This window comes from Ambystoma mexicanum, chromosome 7p, assembly GCF_040938575.1.
Source record: "Ambystoma mexicanum isolate Mex_15411 chromosome 7p, UKY_AmexF1_1, whole genome shotgun sequence".
Taxonomy (NCBI): Eukaryota; Metazoa; Chordata; class Amphibia; order Caudata; family Ambystomatidae; genus Ambystoma; species Ambystoma mexicanum.
Window position 1 is genome coordinate 222,637,231 of NC_090939.1, and position 24,436 is coordinate 222,661,666.

The window sequence follows — 24,436 nt, forward strand, 5'->3', positions numbered from 1 at the left end:
ATGCGGAGTGTCAACACTCGGATTTCCGAGCACAGATCCAGGATACGGTGCAGGAAGGTAACCTCACCCCGGGTCCAGCACTATCTGAACTTTAAACATACACCAGAGGACCTATTATGGTGGGTCCTCGAGAAACTACCGATGGGCTCTGCTACACAACAACGCCTTTTGAATCTTGAAAACAGATGGATTCACAGGCTGGATAGTTGTGATAATGGCCTAAACGAACAATTTTCACCACTCTAGTTACGATACTATTGATCCCTTTTTTGTAACTACCAGTTCTCACTTCTTTCTTCCTGTTGGTATTTCTACCTCAGACATTGCCATTGGGGTGCACACCCTCAGAGGTCTTTGACTCAACAAAGGGGTTACAGTATGATCCTTAGCCACCAAACCATATGGCACGTTGCCCTACAAGCGGGTGCCAAATTTACAGCTTGTTCGCATTTTCAATTTTTGAACACATATGGCCCGTACCCATTTGGAACCAGGGGCTCTGTGTCAGCCTCAGCAGTTCTTCTTCAACTATATAACTCATGCATCTTCGGGTCTTTTATTTATGTGCAATCTTGCACTCGCTTTCATGGGTGACACGATTTGTCACAGCCACCGCTGTGCAGGGATGGGGGCCACTTTGTTGTTGTTCCCTAGTGCCAGCATGGGGAGCACTTTGCTGTCTGACCCCAGTGCTATCACACACTCGCCCTCGTGTTCCACACTATTCCCGCTAGACGCGGACCAGTGGCTGCACTCCCTACAAAGGATCAAACACGCTTGCACACACAAAGAGCGTGACTAATGCTTTCATTTTCCAACAATTTTCCAACACTTTCTCTTTCTCCGGAGCTACTTCTGATTTGGAGGGATGTACTAATACACACCCCTGTATGGTGGACCAATCAGGCGCAGTTGGAGATGCACTATCCACTGCTATCAGGGTTCCACCTACTATTGTGATTGGTTCATTTTCCCGTGTCACGCTGCCGACACTCCCGGGTCACATGACCCGTGACAAGTCAGTTTCCCTGTTGCACTTAGTAACCAGCCTCGGCCAAGCCAAGTCAAGCTTGCAGCCACAGGCCGCTCCCGACAGCTTCGTGTGGATGACTCAGCGTCCTGTGCAGCCCCGAGCGAGCCATATTTTGGCTGACTACTAATTAAAAAGGTAACCTGCACATTGCTCCCTTCTACGGCTGTAGCCTTTACCGCACACCATGCTGCCCTTAGAGGTAGCCACTACTTATCTGCAGGTTGATATGCACTGAGACTAATGTGCACTCTTGCTCTACTACATTTTGTTTCTCAGTATTCATTACTGTGTCCACTTGACTGAGGGTTTGCACTCGCCGCTCCTCGTACAGCAGTCATCTTTTCTTCATTTGTGGAGGAGTTGTATTGGTAGGCTGATCACCGCTTTTTCTATACTATGTATCCTTTCCCCAGTGGAAACAGCACAGTCCGAATATGCAATAATGGTTGCTCTATCGAGCGTGTAGATTTACTCATTTATTTTTTATTATTCATTATTATAATTTTAAAAATAGGTTTTCTGCTACTCATTTCCCTATAGTTTGTGAGCATGCACGTCGCACCGCAGCATCCGCGCATCTATGCCTGATTGGGCTCAGGCTTACCGTGCGTCTCTCGGCAGTCCCGGTGTGGGTTTATCGAGTCGGCTCTGAACAGCACGCCAGTTTCTTTTTTCCAGTCCAACATCCATGGGGACTGGACAAATTGAACCCCTCTAGGTGAGGAATGGTTAAATCCTAATTTCTTCCTCCCTAGGGGTTCTCCTTCGTTTGTTTGGTCACACATACGTGTTCTAGGCAGAACCTTTCATGGCTTTTCTAAATTTTAAAGCAAGCTTGGGGTGGAATGGCAGATGTACACTCTAGCATGCATTTTGACCACTATACCCCATTATTTTCAGTTGGAAACTTAGTTTTTCCTTTTTGTGTTATCTCTCTTTTTCCCTATAGGGTATCATGAATTTGCCCCGAAGAAGGTGGTAACACACAACCACCGAAACGCTAAAAAAAGATAAGGGGGATTGGCTTCCAGATTCTCGGCCTTTGAACATTTGGACATGTGTTCCCTTTCTTGGAACGTATTAAATAACTTGGCAGCAGACACGACATATTGAAAACTGTTTCTGTCCGAATCTGGTGTACCCATATGTGTTTTCCGTTTCCCCTATATGCGTTGGCAAACCCAGTGGGGGTTTCCCTTATATGAGTCTTATGAGAAGATCTCCGAAAACTTTTTTTTTAAAAAAACCTTTAGACTCATTTTGAAATAAATTGTATACTAATACTAGACATTTGAGAGATTTCCAACCTCTATTTGATTTGTTTAGATTGTTGCTCAAATCTGAATATATGAAACTGTCACTATGAAACTGTTTCATTTATCCTTTTCTTTCCCTTTTTTTCCTCTCTTGCTCTTTCCCCTTATTCTGAGCACTGGGTTTTTCGTTTGTTCACACTTGCACTTATCAGCATCCGTTTCCTTCATTCTTTAACCTTGGTTATGTGTAACCATATGTTTGATGAATGATGTAAATAATTGTTTCATCTCCCCTCTACAAGTTTACGATTTGATGTAGAATTGTTTTGTTTTTTAATTCTGTTATTCAACATATGGTAATCTTTGTTTGCAACTTTTTACAGCATTAAAACAGTATAAATTATACACTGGAAATGTTGTGGTACATGTGGTCATCTTGTTTTTCTATATATTTCACCATGCATGCATGAATATGGTTGTAACTACGGGTGGGATTTGATACAAGAAAAAAAAAACAATTACTGAAAGGCACTCCACCAATACAGCACACAAGACAATGTGCTGAGTGCTCGGTTTCTTGCTTTGCAGCATTATCTTGTTGTGTTACCAGGTGACCTTTGACCACCAACCCCAACAAAACTGTTTTGTTATCTTAAACTTACCTAAGTGACCTTGTACACTCCACCACTGTCCTGTCTTCTTTCCTTTTTGTTGTCCTATGTGTCTGTGTGCGTCCCGACGCCTGCGGGCTCTGGCGCGTTATAAACAAATAAATAAAATGAACAAGTCTTGAATGTTCAAAGAGAACGGACATTGCACGTCTTTGAGCTACAATCATATGATTTGTATTGCGAGATGCTGGGAGGGATACATTATAGTTCAAAACGAGGGTGGAGACCTTGAAGCCGGATGGCGCGAAGAGGAGTGAGTGAAATGTGTGTGTGGAGGTCAGGGTGCCCCAGAACCTCCTTTGTGCCAGTCCTAAAGCCTGCCAGGTGCACAGTATAATGATTAAGTAGCATTGTGTAAGGAGTGTAGTTATTTCTTGGACCTTAGTCGGTGAGAAGTAGATCTCTGCAGCAACCATGAGATGGAAGACGGACCGACATGGCTGTAACTAATGACCAGACATTCCTTATGCAGCAGGCAGATCCTGTATAGGCGCACACGAGCCAGCCACGGTGGATTTTACTGTATGGTATTGCATCATGACGACATGTCTCGTCTTAAGACTCTGCTTGTACCCATATTTGGCAGAACGTTCTTGGCAGTAGAGTTCTTTGCCGCTGCTCTCATTTTGGGTGAGATTAAAAATTGTTATCCTTACAAGATCGACTTGTACCCCACCCTCACCCCAACGGCGGGATGGATTTTCCTCTGGTGTGAGCATTTAGGGTTGTGCCTTCACCAGCCTATTCGCCATGTCATCACCCGTGACACCTGTAATACCTGCAATACCTGCATACAAGCAGAAACTACTCACCGTAAAAAGGAAAATTCCACCAACACCCCTTCTACCAGTTCTACCGAGTGCTGTCAAAAACAAACCAAGCAGCCCTGTGAGACCTTTGGGGGAGGCCTATACCACGATTAGCAAAATCCATCAGTTTCATGGCTCATTCAATGCCCCCAGAAGCCTGGATAGTTTAGTTTAGTTTATTATTTGTATGGCGTCGCCTAGCCCTGGGGCATCCAGTCGCTTGAATTGGTACAACATAACAATATAATACAACGTGGTCCATAGGTGGACAATAACATTATAAAGCAGTTACAGGTAATGTACAAGGTAAGGCAAACAATGCATAATTTACACGGGTTGCAGGCAGTAGTAGGTGCGATAACAGGGAAGTGTTGGGCGTTCTAGGCTTCTTTGGTCAGTAACCAGGTTTTTTCATTGTGTATGAATCGGTGAAAGGACGGTTCAGATCCAAGATCGAGTCGTAGTGAGTTCCAAAGTTTAGTGGCAAGCACAGGATGGGAAGCTAGAGCCTCTCTGAGGGTGGATGGCAAAAACACTGTACCAGTTACTAAGGCTGACATCAAAGCCGACAACATCCTACGCCCAACAAAGGCACGGATTCTGTGTGTAGCCCGGCCTATTGGGCAGCTGCTGATGACATAGCCAAGCAAACCATTAACCAATTATCCCCCGGGGTCCCACTACAGCATGCGCCTGACTATTACTGTACTCGATTTTCATATTACCACATGCAGTTCCAATGATATTTGAAGTGACACAACCAAGGCCACTACTGTGGGTAGGACGTTCATTCATCGTCATTATTTTTTGCGCCACTTTTTGCTGAAAATGTTTTTCTGAAAAAGAATATTGAAACATATGTGGGGGGTATATAAGGGGTAGGATGGTGGTCTATAGGGAATAAATAGGGGAGGGAGAGATTGGGGGGACCACCCAAAATAAAAAAGATGTCTTCAGCAAAAAGAGCCTCAAAAAAATACCCAGGTGATGAATGTACATAGAACCCTAGTGTGACCGCCTGTAACCTCAACTCTTAGTCACTACCAGCCGGATGACCACCTTCCCTCAGATACCTCAGACTGTCGCGCTAAATGGGGTGGGGGGAATAATCACACAAAAGATGGAGAGTACAATTTCTCCAAGGATGGCCAGCAGTGAAAAGACTCATCTGCTCATCAAGCATATTACTCATCAACAGTGCAATTTTAATGAGGTGCCATCGGGTGGAGAAAACAGGGGGAAACGTGATTGAGTGGACACATGCCACACTAACAGGGGCACCCGGTGTGTTCCAAAAGGGTAGCAGCCCACTCTATCCACTGTTCTGGGAGCACTTGAGATGGATAGCAAGTCCTTTTCGCCAGAAGGAGTGACCTTTAACGTGAGAAGGACAAAGACAGCTATTAGCTCGACATTCTTTCCCTCGTTTCTGGAATGAACCTGAGCTGTGCCAGGTCAGGAGCCTTAAGGAATAAGAGGCAAGGACTGCACCCCTTAGGCCAGCGGGGTAGAGCAGAGTATTTATCATGCTCCAGCAACTGTTATAAGCAGTGTTGGTTGAGTCCCTGGCCCGCTGGGTCAAGGGGCTCATGCTCCAAGCTTGCATAGATGTGGAATGTTTTGGAGCACATTCAGCACGTGGCGCCAAGGCTTCAAAAGATTTTGCTTGCGGGGCATGGCTCCAAGATATCATGAGAGCCGCGTATTGGTCAAATTAATTGACTTTCAAGACCTTTTATTTCAAACCAGTTGATCAGGTATCCACGTTGGTGGCAAGTAAGCCTTAAACAAGGATAATACGAGCCTCCGGGCCTTGAAATAGAATTTCAGATTTTCAATACAAACGCTGTAGAAAGTCATAATTCTATTTAAGACACAGAGGCAAAGTATTATACCATCGCTAAGCGACTAAAGTGGGCAGGCGTGAGTCAAGTCAAGCCATATGTCATCATGGGAGCGCAGACAACAACGCTGGCTAATGGGGTGATAAAGTGACTAAGTATGTGATTGCCTTCCCGGTGTCTGTCTATATATATTTTCTTCAGGTGCAGATGTTAAGCCGGCAGGCTCCTGAGGACCCGAACGCGAGTCGGACAAAGGCTTAGACTAGAGGCTAGGATCGTGCCATGCTGGGCATTAACAGTCAATCGTTCCGGTTGAGTCACGCTGGCCTTTCAGTTACTACAAGAGTTCTGCCAGAGCAGCGTCAGAAAGAGGAAGGTATGGAAGGATCAGCAGGGTTTATGTCGTGAAACAGGCCCCCATTGGTGGGCACAGTCACGCGAGGTACATGTCAAGTTTCATTAACAAAGAGACCGTCTTTGTGTGAAAATAGAAGTTCTATGATGTTTTTCAATTTGAATGAAACTTTTGTGCTTTGCTGCTTGAGTGATAAATTAAAGAGTAAAGCATAATACGTTGGTCTTTAATAGAATTATGACTTTCTAGAACGTTGGTATGGAAAATCTGAATTCTTAGATGTTTACATAACAATGGGAGACATTCTACCCCAGTTATGAGCCAATTGGTAGCGATCAACGTGTATTCCCTTGTGCAACTACTACTGCTAGTAACTTTGTGAAAACGGAAGGATATTAAACAAAGTCATGTGTCCACTTTATAAAAGAGATAATGGCAATGTTCTTCAAATATGGAAATAGGAAAGTATGCATCTTGGATGTCTAGTGTGATGCAGTCCCTGTATTTTAACAGTGCAAGTACTTCCTGCGAGGAGGTTATATGAAACAGGTTTGACAATTAGTTTTCTAGCCACCTTAGATATAAGACTGGTCTCATGGTAAAGTATGTTTAGAACTAGGAAATAACTTTTATGGTTGATGGTTTTTGTTCAAAACAGGGGCCTTCTTCTCAAAGAAGCTGAAGATGTTCAGAGGTAACAGTCCGTGTCTGGGTGGAATATTGTAAGGCTTCAACAGCAGTTTGATGCAGTATCCCCTTCTTGTAATTTCCAACACCCGCTTGTCAGTGGCAATCCCCATCCCATGTGTAGGTAAATTATATTATCCTTCCATCACCCATGGAGGAGACATGGGAGAGGGCCTGAACCGTTAAACCATTGTTTACAGGAAGAGGCTACACACAGTGGGTGTTCTTTTCCTCAACCTTCGTCGTGGTACTGTGATCAGTTTGAATGGTAAGAAGCTGATGGGAATTCATGTGTGCCTTGTACACAATCTTCCTGTGCAAACTGCTAGTATGCACCATACATTTATGACTGATGGCCTTTTGTCTGCATCAAAAATCAATATGCTATGAATAAATCATGGAATGCCCTGAAAAAACAGAAATGCATATGTTGTAAGGGCACTTAAGATGTAGTGATAAGCGTCAATACCAGAGTATAATAATGTGCTTCTTAAAAGTGATTTATCTGCCATCAAGTAGAACGGTGCACATTGGAATTTGTAGCTTTGATGAGCTTTGTATTTAGAGATTGTCAAGACAATAAAATAATCCAGTAAACTACAAGGGACAAGGTGAAATAAGACAGCAGCAGCTTCTAATATTTGGCCTTGCAGTTGGGAAGTTGAAACTGGAAGTTAAGGTCCTCATCCTGCTTATCTCGCTATAAGAAATTATCTTGCAAACACTGACACTACAGAAAGAGATCCCAGAGGGGGCAGTTAGAAGTAATTACAGACTGCATTTTAATGCAACTGCTCAACTGTATTGCTCTCAACATTCCCATGAACGTGCACATTATAAAATTAAGTGTATATTCAAATGAAGATTAATAAAACACAGAAAACCAAGATTTTTTTTTTTAAAGGATTTGAAAACGTACTTACCTCTTTGTACGCATCAAAACTCAATATAATACGAATAAAACATGGAATGCCCTGAAAAAACAAAACAGAAATATATTTTGGCTGGATGTTAAACAGGTCAAACACTAGTATTAAATCAATAAAGATCAAGTAAGGTATACTTTGCACCATACTGCAAAGGTAAATCAGAGGTAACCATATTCCATGACATGCAGGGACAATGTGGGCTTTCAAAAGGTATAGGTTTTGAAGAGCCCAAGTTAAAGGTCCTTGGCTGTGAAACCAACCAAGTCCTTCAACCAAGGCCAAAAACATAGCTGTACTGAAGACTACACCCTAATTTTCTACTGAAATATACATTTCTCAGATTTTTTTATTGAAGGCTCTACAGCGGAAGAGAAGCTGCTACAGAGTTGTATGTGAGCAACTGTGCAGTGGTTATGGTCTGGGCATCTGCTATCAGAATGAGCTGCCACATACCAGTGGTTGGGCCGATTCTTCAAAATGTTGACCATGCTTGGTTACAGAGCTGGTGATTGGGAACTTTGATATAACACACTAACAGAGGATATCTAAAACGTTAGTTTCTCCGCTTTCGATTGCAAACATAAAAATTACATTAAAGGCGCTGCTTTGTGCAGGTCATATTCCCACCATTCAGAAGAGAGGCACAGAATGAAAAGATTTCTCTGCACTGCACATTAAGCCTGCTCACACCACATGGCCAAGCACATTCAGAGCTTTAGAGCAGAAATCCAAACACAAAAGCAGTGAATTGTGGATATGTCTTCACCCCAGCTATTTAGAAAGAGTGAGGCTTCACCATGAGTTTTAACCTATAAAACGTGCATAACAATTGAATTGGATTATTCTGTCTGAATGAAGTCCATTCTCTGCTTTCCCCAGCCTGGACATGTGAGTGAAAAGTCTTAGGGGTCACAGAAAACACTTAAAAAGGCAGCAGCAGTTACTCCAGCACCCGGCACTCCCTTCTTCCCAACTGTTTGGGGATAGCCTGCACGCTTGCACTGCAAGCTAGCTGGTAAAAAGCTTCTCCAAAAGAGGATGCAGTCACTTCAGACTTTTCAAATGGGGCTTGGAACATCCCTCCACATGACCGGCCCTGCCCACCTCGCTTGTCACCAACGGACACTTTCCAGTTCCTGTTTTTCCACCCAATCGGTTGGACCTGGGAAAAGCATGCCTCCTTTTTTGGGGCGTTTATTTTCACTTTTTTGTTGTCACCCCTCCCTAAGGGACCTAGGTTTGGATTCAATTGGATAGTCTTTTTTTATAACATTGCCTCCTTCTCCGCACATGCTGTTGATACCCAGGTTCAAGCCGTACTAGGATGCTGTAAGCCAGTAGTCTGCAACCTATGGCTCTCCAGATGTTTTGGTCTATAACTCCCATCAGCCTTAGCCAGCACAGACAATAGTGAGGGATCACAGGAGATGTAGTACAAAACATCTGGAGAGCCGCAGGTTGAAACCCCTGCTGTAAGCACTTCCCTGTGGCCAACCCTCTAAACCAGTATTCTTTTTTTTTTTTAACCAACAATGACTCTGACCCAAAATCTGCTTAACTCTGAATAGGGGGGAAACTCTACCACTACCACTCACCCTCTGGGAAGAGCCTCACTGGTAAAAATGGTAATTCTCCCCAAACTCCTGTGTCTATTTTCCAACATCCCCATCCTGTTGACTCAGCGCTTCCTGGGTAATCTGAGAAGTCTGGTTCTAGACCTCATTTGGTCAGGTAAACCCGCAAGGAGGGTGGCATACACGTCCCTCGTACTCCCTGTCACTAAGGGAGGCCTAGCTCTACCCGATTTAGAACGGTACTACTGGGCAGCACAAGCCCAGTTCCTCAGTCACTGGTATAAGCCCCAGTTCGTAAGACCACACGTACAGGTCGAACGGGCACTAGCCTCACCCAACCTGCTGAGGGCCGTGATCAGCAAACAGGCTATGCCACACACGACACTGAACATAGTGCAATCTACTTACACAACATGGCGGAAAATGGCCCAAAAGTACAAGATACGGTTCAGATACTCTCCTCCACTACACGTTAAATTCATCCCCGGGGTCCCACTCACCGCTGGGAAAGTGTTTCTGAACTGGGCAGACAAGTGCAAAATAAATACACTAGGTGACCTTTTCATACAAGACACCTTCATAACACCACAGCAAGCGAAGGAGAAAGGAAGCACCTCCTCCCTTGATATTTTTATGTACTTCAGAGTTTGGTACACTCTTCAGGCCCTCATTCCATCGTTCCCACAACAACCACCCACTTGGCAGCTGCTGCACAGAGTAATTCAGGCACAAGGGGAGGGCAAATTGGTCTCATCTATCTACAAAGCCCTGCTCATGGACACTACCATCGAACCCCAAAACGAAAGCAAGATAGGAAACCACGCTACAAACACCCATCCTAGATGAAGACTGGGACTATATCTTACAACAGACCCAAAAAAAGGCAATTAACTCCTGCTTCAAACAAATCCACTTCAACTTTTTGCTCCAAACTTATTATACCCCCAAAAAGAGAAACAGACATCACCCTGAGTCGAACGCATCTTGCGACAGATGTGGGACTCCTGATGCTGACTTTTTGCACCTGGCATGGAGCTGCCCAACAGTGACCAAATTCTGGTCAGATGTGCTCGATGAAACTGAAGCAATAATCGGCGAGAGGGTGGAGCACTCCCCACTAGTGGCACTCCTAGGGCTAACGAGACCCCTATCCTCACACGTTAGAAAACTGGCAAGCATGCTATTGGTACTGGCACAAAGAAGAGTGGCCATGGCGTAGGGACGCGGTGCACCCCCCACACTAGCGAACTGGAGGAGAGACATTCTCTATTGCCAAGAAACAAACGGAATTCATAAAGACACTACCCCCCCTCCATGCAAGACCTCCGGATATTTGGGGCCGTACATCTCACCTCCTCTCCAGCACCATGCCAACTGAGCCACCTGATCAGGCCCGCAAACTACACCTGAGTAAACCAAAAGCAATAGAAGCTCGCTGCGTATTGGGACCGTAGGTGGGTGGGGGAGTCGGTGGGGGGGCAACGGCGGCATGTTTGCAGCCCACTGTTTGGGCTTGTTTGTATACATGTTTCACTAAAATGCAAAAATAAAGTTTAAAAAAAAACTCTGAATAGGGGGTGCATGTTCTTTTATTTATATCCAGGCACCATGAATGGGAGGAAGGCTTAGAGCAAAGGGGTCTCTCTAGCATCAAATAAAGGTCTGGCCTTAAATATTCTACCTTTGCTCCCAGCTTCACCGCCAAAGTTTCAGAGCGTTTCTGCGCTGCTCACGCAGAAGATTCAAAATGTTCTCCACCTGAGCGCAACAGAAATTGCTTCAGAAAACAAAAATGGTCTGTGCTTCTACTCTGAAACTCTTGTGTACGAGCACGATACAAATAAAATATATCATATATTGATACTTCACTGTGTTGAAGACAATGGACAGACTACGACCAATTCAAGACCTCTAGGTGCACGAGTTACTTCCTTTTGAGAAGTTTAACATGGCAACTCTGGTTAAGATTTGAGGCCCTCGAGGTAGGGGGTGGGGTGGGACCAGGGGAGATTGGCTAACAACTGTGGATCTTCAAGACATACATTTCAACATCCAGATCAAGGCATTGCACCATTGGTACCCCAAGTTCACTCTGGATAGCAATCACCATGACTACATGTGCCTTCCATTCAACCTGAATACAGCTCCCAGGTTGTTCATGAAGGTGCTGTGGTTGCTCATCTTCAGCACCAGGAGATTCACATTTACCCTCATCTAGACGATTAGCCAATCAGGTTGGGAGGAGAATTTAACCAGCCTCTCATTCTTGTGCAACACCCTCCATGATCTGGGGTCATCTGTCCTTCTCCTCTCCAGACAGGATTGTAGCACTGCAACAGAAAATTGAGGACATTCACCTTACGGTTCCAGAAGCTTTTGGGTTAGATGGCTTTGTGCCGTTGGCCAGGCTCAAAATAAGACCATTACAGTTACACTTGCTTTCAAACTGGGACTAGTTGGTGAACTAACAGTCCATGAAAACGTCTGCCACGAAGGAAAGCCATAGTTCCCTTAAGTGGTGGGCTCTGGCAGAGAATCTTTTCATGGCGGCTCCTGTCCCACCCTCTCCTTCCCTCTCCAGGGGAGGTCATTCTAGTTTACCAAACTAATGGCTTGTTCAGAGCCAAGGAAAGGCTTCTCCACATAAACGTTTTGGAGCTGAAAACATTTTTCTGAGCCTGAAGTCATTCCTCCATCTTATCCAGGGGTAGGTAGTTCAGGTGCTCATGGACAAAATCACTGCCAACTTCTATTTTAACAAGCAGGTAGGAACACATCTCCTCCCCCTACCCCCTCTCCTTAGGCATTCTAGCCAGCGTGTTTTGGGAGCGGCGCCATCTGAACCGCATTCATCCGGCTGCATCTCATCTGCACGGAAAAAGGAACATGAAAGCAGACTCCCTGAAAAGGCTCTTCCATGCCAAAAACAAGAGGAAGTTTAACAAGTCAGCCATCATTACGTTCCTTCAGAAATGGGGATCCCCAATGGTGTATTTGTTTGCAATAGAGACCAACCGTATGGGTCAGGAATATGCCTCTCGTCCAGTGTGGAGGTCTCCACTTCCTGGGAGACGCATTCAGCCTGGACTGGTCAGCAGGTCTAGTTTCCTCCCTTTACTCTAATTTGCCTGACTCAGCACACCTTCATGGAGGCCCACAATTGCAGCCTGATTTTGGTGGTACCTTACTCGACCTGGCAGAGCTGTTTCCCAACCCTTCTTCAGCTCCTCCCAAGGACTCAAAACCTAGTCTAGCAGGGAGGAGCACTACTTAATCAGTTTCCATTGCTGGACCTGAGGATCTGGTTCATGAGGAACAAGTTTACAACAATGCTCGAGTCTCCAAACGGAAAGAATGTGTTATTTGCACAGCAAGGAATGATTCCACACACAAACGATATTAGGAGTAAGTGGCTCAGGTTGACACTGGGATTCTATGTCAGGACACAAAGCTTAAAGGTTCATTGACAACGCCTTGTCTTTTGTGCCTTCCCAGGCAGACACAGGCATTACGGTTCAGTTCTTTAAGCATTACCTTTCTGCCATCACTGCTGCTATAAATTCTAGAGGGGAGATTTTCTCCCTGAAAAATGTGATTGTCAAAAGGCATTTTGATGGGCTTCTTCATCTCCATCTTCCATTTAGAGAGGCAACTCCTTAGTTGGACCTTAATGTAGTTTTGGCAACCATTATGCGCAAGCCCTTTGAGTCTTCGCTATCGTGTGATGCACCTTCTTACTTCAGAGGCCGCATTTTGGTGGCCATTACTTCTGCTAAAAGAAGGAGAGAGATTCAGGCTCTTTCTTTGAAAGAACCTTATACTATCTTCCACTAGGATACATTTGTTATTCGTACTGTGCCTTCCTTTATCCACAAGATACTATCAGTTTCATAGTTAATTCATCATTTTAGTAACATTCGGTGTGGAAAGTATTCAACATTCAAGGTTTGTTTGAATTAACACTTCAAACCAAATGTGAAAAGCATGCCTTTCAGTGTAAACCGTATAGTTTCTTAGGGCACGTTTCCATTTTGAGATTATTCATCTTTGTAGACAGCCATTTATTGTATTCTTCAAGTGCTACTGACCCAAAGCCATCAAGCCCTTTCTGACCCGGTTAAGTCTGTGATGGGAAATGAATATGAAAAAGAAACGTCTTAATCTCTTTCCAGATGGGAAGATCTGGAAATTGCTGAATGTCTTCTGTTAAAGTGACCCATTGTTGTGCAGCTAGGATTGCACTAGTGGAATCGGTAAGGTGAGGCACAATCTGGCTCTGAATTTGAGTTGACCTGTGCCTGAGGTGTTTTTTCAGATACATTGATGCTTTACCCTCGCACTCAGGGCACTTTATGGCAAACATCTTAAAGTCAATTTTGGCTTTCATGGGCAAAGTGATATTGTCACATCTCTGGCTTTGTGTCATCTGAACTGCTGAGTTCTGCGGAATCTGAAGTTTTGAATAGCTTATTGGTGGATGCCTGCACAAACTACCTGAGTAATCCAGTTGTGCACCTATGATTGAATAGGCAATCATGGGACACTGTGCTTTTGATTACTATGGACCAAGGTGTGTTTGAATTCCAAGCAATAAATCACAGTCTTGGGAGGGTGATTTATTTGGGGCGGGGGGGCGATCATGGATAATGTGGAATCAAAATAGACACCTAGTTTAAACTTTTGTAGGACAGGGACGGATTGGCCCACTAATTAAACAAAAAGGGACTTCAAACCTCAATGGGGTTTAATGTTTATAACTTTACTGGTCTGAAGTATGGTGTCCTTTTTAGTTTTCTGTCTTTACAGGCGTTTTACTGCTGTTGTACGTGTCTGGATTATCTTGATTCTGAAGAGGATGTGGCTACTGTATAGTTGTGGGACTGCCACCTCGATGTAAAAATATGTCTTCACGGGAAGTGTGTGAAGATACGTGGTAGTGCTCCCTGGGATCAGGATGATGTTTTCAAAGTAAAGCCCTACAATTGAAGCATATTTGAACTCAACATTGGACAGTCCATATCATTTGTGTCAATTATTTCACAGGATGTGTCTGCACTCGCAGTGGACTGCGGTCTGGGTATGGTGTAGGTGCTCACAGTATTGGAATTCGCTTCAGATGCCTGTCTGTGCCTTTACACTAAGGTATGTCGAAGGTTAGGAACGGTTGTTCATGCTCAGACAGTACATCACGCTTCTTTTGGCAAGTGTCAGTGCTTTCACAGCATGTGCCTGCCATCTGGATGTGTATAGGTTTTCAAACATCACGCAAGTGTGACCGGTGCAACCAGTGTTGGGTTGTGTCTGTGCTCTCACAGTCAGCATGCAACACCACTAGGCTAATTGTGTTTTAGTCACCAAACTCCCTTTAGAAATTCTGTGCCTTTGCAGACAGGCCTTTGCCCACTTCTAGAGCCATTAGCCAGCCCCCCACTTCCCTTTCCTTTAGAATAAAGATACATTAATTTCAGCATTTTCTGGTAGGCAAAACAAAATATTGCAGCACAAATGTGTAAATGCTGTAGCATCTATGCTTAATTAAAATTGTTACAGACAGCTGCTAAACTTGGAGAATTTCTTTTTAACGTCTTTATTATGCCTTCAGACTAAAAACCTCTAACAAAGTGAGATCCGTAAGTTATGTGGTGTCAGTGGTTATCAGAAATTGACAGATTTATAGACCAGACCAATTAGAAAATATGACAGGTGCATAAAAAATGCTAAATGCTCTGCCTTTTTAGTGCCATCATAATCATTTTGCAACACATTTAAAAATTATACATTTTGCTTGTTATGTTGCAAGCGTAAAATCCCAATATGCGGGAGGGTCTGAACAGAGAGAAAACAGATCCATCAAAGGACGAGCTAGAGATCGATCTTCCTCCTCCATGGTGGGGTTGCATGCCCTACCCTGGTGGACTAGTTTACTGAAATGGAGGGTAAGAGTACAGTTTCAGAATCTCTGTAGTAATGACTATGGTGATAAATACGACCATCGTCCTCCGTCCTGTGTCCAAAATCCTAATCTGATCCTTACACTACAAACTCAATATGATGTGTACAGGGCGGTTCTGACAAACTATATACTTGTAGCTTGTTTCAAAAGTTCTCAACAAAGTTTCAAGATGCAGACCAGAAAAAGGACACCAGGTTTCGACAGAGAAAGGGATGCTCCCTTCCCCTAGGTTTTCTCTGTTCATTTAGAAGTTTATCCAGCACTTCTGGATCAAGGTCAGTAATGTTCCATACAAATGGTGATGGGGGTAAGGAGAGTTGGTTCCTCCCCTTCGCTCTTATCACAATACTTCACTTTAGAATTCAAGGGGGAATGCCTTCTCACTTTATTACAAATTCCAGTTTCATAGAAAATACTCCTTTTCCTACGATTCCTCCCTTACCTTCTCTTGTTTGTTTAATTTCTCACACTCATTTCCGTCCACCTCTGGTGTACTTTCCTGCCAGGGTATCTGTGACTTTCCCTTCAATCCTTAATTCGAGTGAGGAGTAGCTTGAGGTCTCGTGCAGAAGGGATGTGACCTAGCAGTTCGAGCTGGACTACCCCTTTTGCGATGGGATCAAGCCTGATTTGCATATGGTCTTTCCCCTTCTGTAATGGCTTGGCAGGCAAAGAACGATGGTCTGGAGGGTTGGGCAAAGCAATGCCAGAGGTAAAGATTAATTCTAAACCATGCAGCCATCACCTCTTTGTTTTTGCTTTCCATCCCGCGTGGGATGGGTATGCCCAGACGTGAGTCCCATGCCTGCTGGACCTAGAGAACCAAGCTACTCCTTGCTGATGGGGCCCAACAAGGCCGATACATGTCTGGGGATGCTTGTGGTCTCGTGACGAAGGGATGGGACTTAGCTGTTCGGGCTGGACTGACCCTTTTGGGGAGGCACCAAGCCTGATTTGCGTATGGTCTTTCCCCTTCTGTAATGGCTTGGCAGGTGAAGAACTATGGTCTGAAGGGTTGCCCAGAGCAAGGCCATCGGTTAAGATTCATTCTAAACTTTCCAGCCATCACCTCTTAGTTTTTGTAGTGTTTATATGTCTATATGACTTTTGGGCGACTCCTGGATGCATTGGGTACAAGTTTACGCAGAACGCTGTGCACTGGCAGCACACCTTGGGTTCCATAATGTCAAAGTGCACTGGCACGGAATCCGTGGGATGAAGTGGTTCCATGTGGGTACTCTTTGTGCCAGTTTGGCGGCGCTCGCTCATCCAGACATTGTTCATTGTGGAGGGAATAGTTTAAGGCATATGTTAGCGGCATTTCACTGCAGTTTGCAAAGAAGGTGACATTTTGGCAACTCATGGAAATGTTTCCAAATTCTCAAATATTTTATCGCATTGCCCAGAGACAGATGTGGGCCACAAACGGAGAAAGCGCGGCGCAATGTGAACAAGACTGTTTGCGCGAAGTTGGCATGTTCTCCTTCCGCAATGAAAACATTAGGTTTCGTAGTACCAACATTTTTCGTTCCGATGGAGTTCATCTGATGCTGGCAATGAGCTGTTTCTGTGTAATATCCAAAATGCAGTGCAGCGTTTCCTGCAAGTCTAGCAAGTATTTTCCCTGTGGTTGTTCATCACTTCCAATGTTGCAAACACAAACCGCACAAAAAGGCTCTTTTCAGAGCCACCACTTCATTTTGCAAATGCGTAAAATGCTTTGGCTGGAGTCCCGCTGTCCATTGTTGCCATCTCTGTACGCAGCGCTCATAGGCTGCGCCACCGCTGGCATGCTTTCTTTCAACTTCTACTTTTTCAACGATGCAAGATGGCTCCGATACAAGCCTTTTTGTACCCCCCGGCTCCCCTCTTCTGGTTCTGTAGCATTTTTCCTGTTATAAGACACCACAAAAGCCAGCAATGGAAGGGAGATTTGTCACAGGGGTAAGAAATCATACGTGGAGAGTAGAAGATGTGGGATGCTCCTCACTTGGGTAGGAGGCAGCCTTTGTCATGCTCCCGGACCGAAGCCTCAAAAGCACTTCCTACACAGTACCACGTCGCAGTATATGCACAATACAGTGACCTTATTACGGGTCTGTTGCAGTGCGTATGTCCCCCAAGGCTTTTTGCAGGATGCGGTCGCCCACTGGAGTGTCCCTAGTGGTGGCAAGAGCAGATGAGGAGGATGCTGGAGAAGAAAATAACCTACTTCCTGCTTGGAAGGCGACAACCCTCCAAACAGCTGCCTTGTGGTTCGCTTTCAGGTGCTGCCACATGGAGGTGGTGCCGTAGCTGTACAAGCCAGGTTTTCCGCAACTGAGCGCACTCAGTGCATTGTACCAGGTTTGCACGAGATATTGGCACATCTGCAACGGTCCTAAATAGTTTCCACACCCACGACTCACGCTGGCTGCAGGTAATGGGGATTCCTTCTACTTTATTCTAGTTTCCTTTTCGATGACCCTCCACATTATAACACCTGTTCCCTTGCTCAAGACCTTCAGAAGGAGGTGTTGGTGGTGAGGGCGTGGGTGCTCCTGAGTCAGAGGTAGTAGCAGAAGCTCTGGTGGCCGTTACTTGGAGAGGCATTTTGCAGGCACACAATTGGTGAAAAAGCAATTTCTGCACCAACCATTCTGCACTGCTGCACTTCTCTGCAAAGCCAAACAGGGATTGCAACGCACTTGTGGGGTGTGCCCATTTATAGGAATGTTGTGGAGCACGTGCCACCGTAAAGTGGGCCTAAGTGTTTCCCTACAATACCTACATGCAGAATGAAGATGTAGGATCTCTGTAAGGGTGCACTCTCACTGTAACACTGCATTAATTGCAGAAAATTGTCCTCTTTCGATGTGCACGGATCTGGATCATGTCCACCAAATCGGGGACCACGCGCAGCGTTGTTCCGTTACCATGGTGACGTCGCCATTGTTCTCCATTTGGACGCCTGTCTGCGGGACGTATATTGAGCGTAATATTTTGTGGCCACGTGCATAGCTCTACTACGGATACTCTTGCCATCCCGGGACTGCTTAAATTTACGGCACACTTGCACTGAACATTTCTACATAAGCTTGGTGTGAGCACGATACAGTAGGTGGAATGTTTACGTGCAAAGGTAGTCGCAAGACATGGGTGGGCGCTTCCACCTTCTACAGCTACACCACATGTTTCTTCGCATATCATGACCACGGACGGTGTTACCAGGCTTCACAGGACGAGATACGCATGTGCGCAGTTGTGCGACCGAGAAATGTACGGTCCTGCAACTATTTATAGGTGGTTCTGTGCATACAAATATGCGGCCCGTACTGGCGTCCTACGGATGCTTTCATTGTGATTGCGCATAGGGCAGCCAGGTGCGGCAGTCATACAACTCCACAATTTTCCTCACTTGCAATCAAACCCACTAGTGCTGTGCCCTTCACACTTACAATGGCCTTCTTAAAACAAAGGAAAAAGATACATATACAATCAGTACATATGAACATATCAATGTTTATCAATATTCATAGGCACTGATCGGAAAGGGAAGGGGGACCAGAAACAGATACATATACTGGGGATTTTGCCATTTGAACAAGCTGCTGGTGAGGGGAAGATGGGATTGGGATCTCATCGAACCGTCTCTCATGACACGCAATTTGCAGGGATGGGTAGCTGGGAAATGGGGAAGGCGGGCATGTGCAAGTCGGGCAGTGATATTTTATTTTCCCCATATGTTCTTCTACAAGGTTTTTCAAGGCAGCAAATTGGAGGAGCAATTCATCCATATTGGCGTTCAGGCGATGCACTTTTATATGTCCGGCGTTTACTTCAGTTTCGGTGGCCGTATGTTGCTGTGCAAAAGGTGCTGCTTCTGGTGTACTCATTTGTATTCCTGTATGTTCTGTTAAAGGACAAGAAATGTGGTTAATTTACATGAAGCACTACATTGTAATTGTCTTACTCTTGCCACTGCGTCCCCTACCTATGGGGTTACTATGCTCACTCATTTCGTCATGCGGGAAATTCTCCTTCAGCCATTCTACGGTGGTAACCATTGCTGCGCACCGACAGAAATCATCATGCTTTCCTACTATTGTACACTACCGGGCCTGCGCACTTACAACAAACTTTCGTGTACTCGCCACATTGCAGTGGCATTCTGCTCTCGGTAGTGGACATCTCAATCTCTGCCTCTTCGTCCTTTGTTCGATTGTGAATCAGGTGTGCGGTAACATTGATAAAGGCAAACGTCAATTCTGTTGTTGGCGCTTTCCATTATACTGCATACCCTATGCCTTTGCACTCTTTGTTGCTAAAGTACAGTCTTTGTACAGCTACTGCATTCTCCCTTCCCATTCACGCACTTGCTGCTGTTTATGTTTTTTTACTTTTTGCACGTTACCACTTTTTAGGACCACCCCTCCCTTTCTCGGCACGTTGGACTCCACCGGATGTCCGCAAACAGACGCAGTGTTCCCAACCACTGTGGCTATTGGTACAGAGCCACCGGCTTCAGTATACTGTACAGTACATATATCCAAACTAAGTGCATCTTGTTAAAAAGTAATGGAATTTAGTGAAAGAAATGCTATGGTTCAGTGCGCTAACAAAACCCCATCACCTTTCCTGAAAAAACTATGATAAAACAACGTTATGGTTAAAGTGCCCTACTAAAAACCTATGAAATTCATTAACAAAAAATCTTTTTAAAGAGACGTTATGATTAAGTTGCACTAAGAAAAACCGATGAAATTCAATGGAAAAACATTCCTACAGGGACGTTATTGTTACAGGTAAAACCGAAAAAACCCAGAAATTCGCCAGTTATGGTAAGGTACGCAATCATAACCCCCACTACCACTGCACTGCAAGGACTAACACCAATGACCTTAAAGATGACATCAAAGTCTGGCTTCTCATTTCATCTCTAAAACTCAGGACATCCTGTCCTCTCTCTCTCCCTCTTCCATCTACCCCCTGCTCTTCCTCTGGCCGCTCTTTGGCCACCTCCTTTCCCTTCTTCTCTGCCTTTCCCCTGTTCTCCCCAGACAAGGTTTCTAGACAAGTCTGATCAATGAAAGTCTCAACAAAACAGGTTCATCCCTGTTCCTCCAAAACCATCAAGGACCACATTCATTCCCTGGCTCCTGCTCTGGCCGACTTCTGCAACCACTCCTTCGTCACTGGAGTCTTCCCATCCCTCCTGAAGCACTCCCTTGTACATACTCTTCTTAAGAAACCCTCTGCCGACCCGTCCTGCCTGCTAACTATCGCCCAATCTCCATCACTCCCTTCTTGGGAAAACTCCTGGAAAAGTTGGCCATCTCCCAGCTTCATCTTCAAACTGAATCTGTTGGTTGTCTTCATGACCATCAGACCATCAGTCTGGCTTCAGAGCTGCTAAAAGCACAGCAACTGCTCTCCTAAACATCCGTGAAGACCTGCTCTCAAACCTTGATTCCAACAACCCGTGTCCTCATCTTGCTTGATCTCTCTTCTGCCTTTGACACGGTAAACCATGCCATCCTGCTCAACCGTCTCCGTGATAATCTGGGTATCACCGGTCAGGCCCTGCCGTAGCTGAATTCTTTCCTCTGATTGACCCTCTCTGGTCCAACTTGGGTCCTTCAACTCCTCTATCTCTAACTGTGGTGTGCCCCAAGGGTCCAACCTCTCTCCCTGGCTGTTCAACCAATACCTGGCACTTCTTGCCCACCGCATTGCTGCTCTCTGCCCCAACTTCCAGTGCTTTGCGGAGGACACTCAGCTCATTTTCAGGCTACCTTCGGCCACCTCTTCTTCGTCTCTCATCGGACTGTCCGCCATCCAGGAGTGGTGTGCCGCCAATGATCTCTGCCTTAATGCCAGTAAGAAAGATTCTCCTCATCGGCACACCCGCTCCCTCCTTTCCTGTCACTCTTTGGCCGGCCTCTCTTGGCCCTCTTCCTGCTCCCATCTGCAAGGCTAAAAACCTTGGGGTCATCTTCGAGTCCACACTCTCCTTCTCTCCTCACACACCGTATGTCTCTAGGAAGTCTCACTACCAGCTGGACCTCTAGAGAAATTCTTCCTTTCCTCTCCTTCCCCCAGAAGCTCACCATCTCCAGAACTCTGGTTCTCTCTAGGCTGGACTACTGCAAACAGACTTCTTCTAAATCTGCCTGCTTCTACTCTCCACCTTCTGCAACTTATCTAGAACAAGACTGCAAGACTTGTCCTTGGCCTCAAGCCCAGGGATCTTCTCTCTCCAGGACTGAAATTTCTGCACTGGCTCCCAGTGGCTACGAAGATTAAATTCAAAACCCTCTGCATTGTCCACAAGGCCTTCTGGGGTCTCGATACGATAGCAAAAACGACAAATAATTGGCTTGTTTCACATTGTCTTGTGTGATTAGAACATGACTGCTCTTGCAACACCTAGTGTGTGCAGTGCTTTTCCACCTCCATTTTGTGAGTTGAGAAAAAAAAAAAAGATGGTAGTTCTATGGACTGAATAACGACATTTTTAAATGCATTTAGAAGAGAAGTATGGGTGTGCTCGAAGCACTACTTTGTGTTTAAGTATGCAGAGAAAAGGCTCTGCTTCCGACAATGCTTTTAGCTTGCCAACTCTCCTAATAGACATAACGTCTATTAGAAATGGCATCTTATAAGAATCCTCTCAACATAGCTTTGTCAGATCCTCCAGCTTATCACAATTTTGCAATCCTGCAAACTACAGAGAAAAATATATATGTCCCCATTCAAATGGCCTTTTGATACCTCTTTGCACAAATCGGGGGTGTATGAACCCCTGATTTCTCCCTTGCATTTCCGTTCTTCAAACTAAATCAAAATATTTTTTGGGGATCACATTTTACAATAACACAGTGAAATGCACTGGAAGCCTGTTGAACATTTGTGTAGAAAGAGCACTCCTGTAATGGTGCTCCGGTGGTAGCATGATTACCATGGCAGCTAAGAAGATGCAGGACTTCAAATCCCATCATGCCAAAGCGTGGGCCCGTCTGGCTGCGCAACACTTACGTCACAGGTCGTAAACATCAAGTGACATGGATGGACGCTACAGAGAATAGAGAGACTGAGCCTACATGAAGCACCAGCAAACTCAGGATGGCACTCTACAATTATGGGAGTTTTGGAGCCTATGCACTCAGTGCTCGGTTTGCTACCAGTTTGTTGCTTCTGGTCCTGATTTTCCTTAGTCCTTTCTTCTCTTCGTGCTCCAAGTTGTTGGTTGCCTTATTCTCCAGTCTTGTTCCCTCAGTCGTTTTGTCCCTTCTTCCATTTCCGTGCCTATATATCTCGTGTACCGACTACTAGCCTGCCTAACGACCTTGATCTTGGGTACTTCTCTACTAGCTGCTATGGTCTGCAGTTTACCAAATTGTTCACCTTTCGTTTTCTTGGATTTTGACTTGCATCCTGTTTGAAGTTCCTTCTTCCTTGGTTATGCTTTTTGTGCCGATTCTTGCTTCGTGGGAGTTCTTAACTGGATCACTGGATTATTTCCATTGTTCTTGGATTGCTGTACTGATTCTACTTTGATTGCTGTACTGATTTTACTTGGTGCTTTAGTCGATTGCTGTACTGATTTTACTTGGTGCTTCTAGTCCGGTCCCTTAGGATTCGTCTGTGTGCAGGCATGTCAGGTGCTTTCACCTCCAGTCTGATTTTTGTAGCACCTCAGGTAGTCATGCAGTACTCGGACCTATGGACTCAGTGCAGATTCCTGACTCCAACGAGGTTCTTCACTGCCTCAGTCTTCTCTCTAGGTGGGTGTAAGTCCTTAAGAACAGAGATTTACTCAATAGATGGTAGTTTCTAATAGTTTTCCCCTTTTCTTTCTACAGCCTGGGGGCCCTTGTCATTGGTGTTAGTTTTCCTCCCACCTTTTTGGCTTACCTGGGGAAGCCTACGTGACTAGTAGGGTTTCACAGGTATGTCAGGAGCATTGAGTAGGGCAATCCTCGTGGACGGCTCCCGTGACTGACAAGTTTCCGACACCAATTGTATGCCATTAGGCTGACCAGCACATCATTTGCATTAAAGTTCAGCCTCCTTGAAATGAGCATATCACCTTTGAGAATAAGGTGAACTGCTCATTTCCCAAAAATGGGCCATCTAAAAACAGTCCATCCTCTGCTCTATTTTTAGATGCTCAATTTCTTTGATACTTCAGCCCAAAATCTACCTTTTTAAAAAGGTTAAAAAATAGTCACAATATCAGCAGGAAAGGAGAGGGAGGGCATGCGAAGGGCAAGATGGGGAGTGATGAGCAGGAAAGCAGAGGGAGAGCTGTAGGCCAGAGGGGGAAGTGGTCGGCAAGAGAAGAGAGGTTTCAGTGGGCCAAAAAACAGGAGGAACGGATGGCCAGAAAGAGGGAGCTGAGGTCCAGAAAAGTAGTGGGAGCAGCAGCCTACATGGGAGCTGTGGGATAGAAAGAGGGTGCAAGTAGGCCAAAAAAAAAAGCTCAAGCTGCAGATTGGGAGAAGGAATACAGGAAGAGAGCAATAGAATGCAAGACGCAGGGACAAGAAAGAATGAAGGAAGGACAGTAGACTTCAGGAAGAACTAGGGAGTGTAAGGTGCGAGTTCGGAACATGGCTGGAACTGCTGTGGAGTGAGAATTGGGACTAATCAATGTGACACACAAGAGTATGCACATAACTGCCAGATTGAGAGGTTTGGGAGTGTAAGTTGTGATGGTGAGTGGGGTGTGTGCAGGGGTTAGAGAGCATAGAAGGGGAATATTATCACTTAATATTAATAATGATCAATAAAGTTATTAAATAGGAATGCACATTAAACAATGTTCTCTCGCGCCAGGGACATCAGACTCTTCCCATTAAATGGATACAAACGCTGGAAATAATGACACTCCCACTGCCTCTTTATTGCAACCTGGCAATCTCACACCCTCAAGTCAATAAAATGTGCCTAAAAACGCTGCAATACATGTTGTGCTGCAACATTTGCTTTTTTAATGGCACAAAATGTTCAATTTACTGTCTGAATATACTGGAGGGTCTGCTTTGTGCATAGGTTCAAAAGGTGCCACCACAAGCGTTTGTTACACTATGTTTCAACAGAAGTATCCTTTTGGCCCCATCCATGAAGACGTGAACTACATGGACACACCACCAGGATACCTTGTGCTGAGATATAGTATAAGCTGCTAGTACTGTTAGTGTACTTTCAGCAAGTTAAAGACCAGCCTCAAGTCCAGCAGGAAAATGAGGGTGGCAACAGGGAGATTCAACATTTCTATGCTTCATCCCCCTCTCCTAGTGAGACCCCCAGCACTGGACCTCTGGACCCTTTTCTTTATGTC

At 45.1% G+C, this 24,436-nt stretch overlaps 1 protein-coding gene across 2 annotated transcripts in view; it reads right to left on the minus strand.

Moving 5' to 3' along the window:
• The window catches only part of TTC3 (tetratricopeptide repeat domain 3), a 2,698,168-nt gene that overhangs the window by 2,449,875 nt on the left and 223,857 nt on the right, over positions 1 to 24,436 (minus strand). For both annotated transcript variants that reach the window (XM_069636090.1, XM_069636092.1), the window contains exon 6: positions 7,579 to 7,629. In XM_069636090.1, the coding sequence (XP_069492191.1) occupies positions 7,579 to 7,629 (51 nt within the window). The remainder of the gene's footprint in view (positions 1 to 7,578; positions 7,630 to 24,436) is intronic.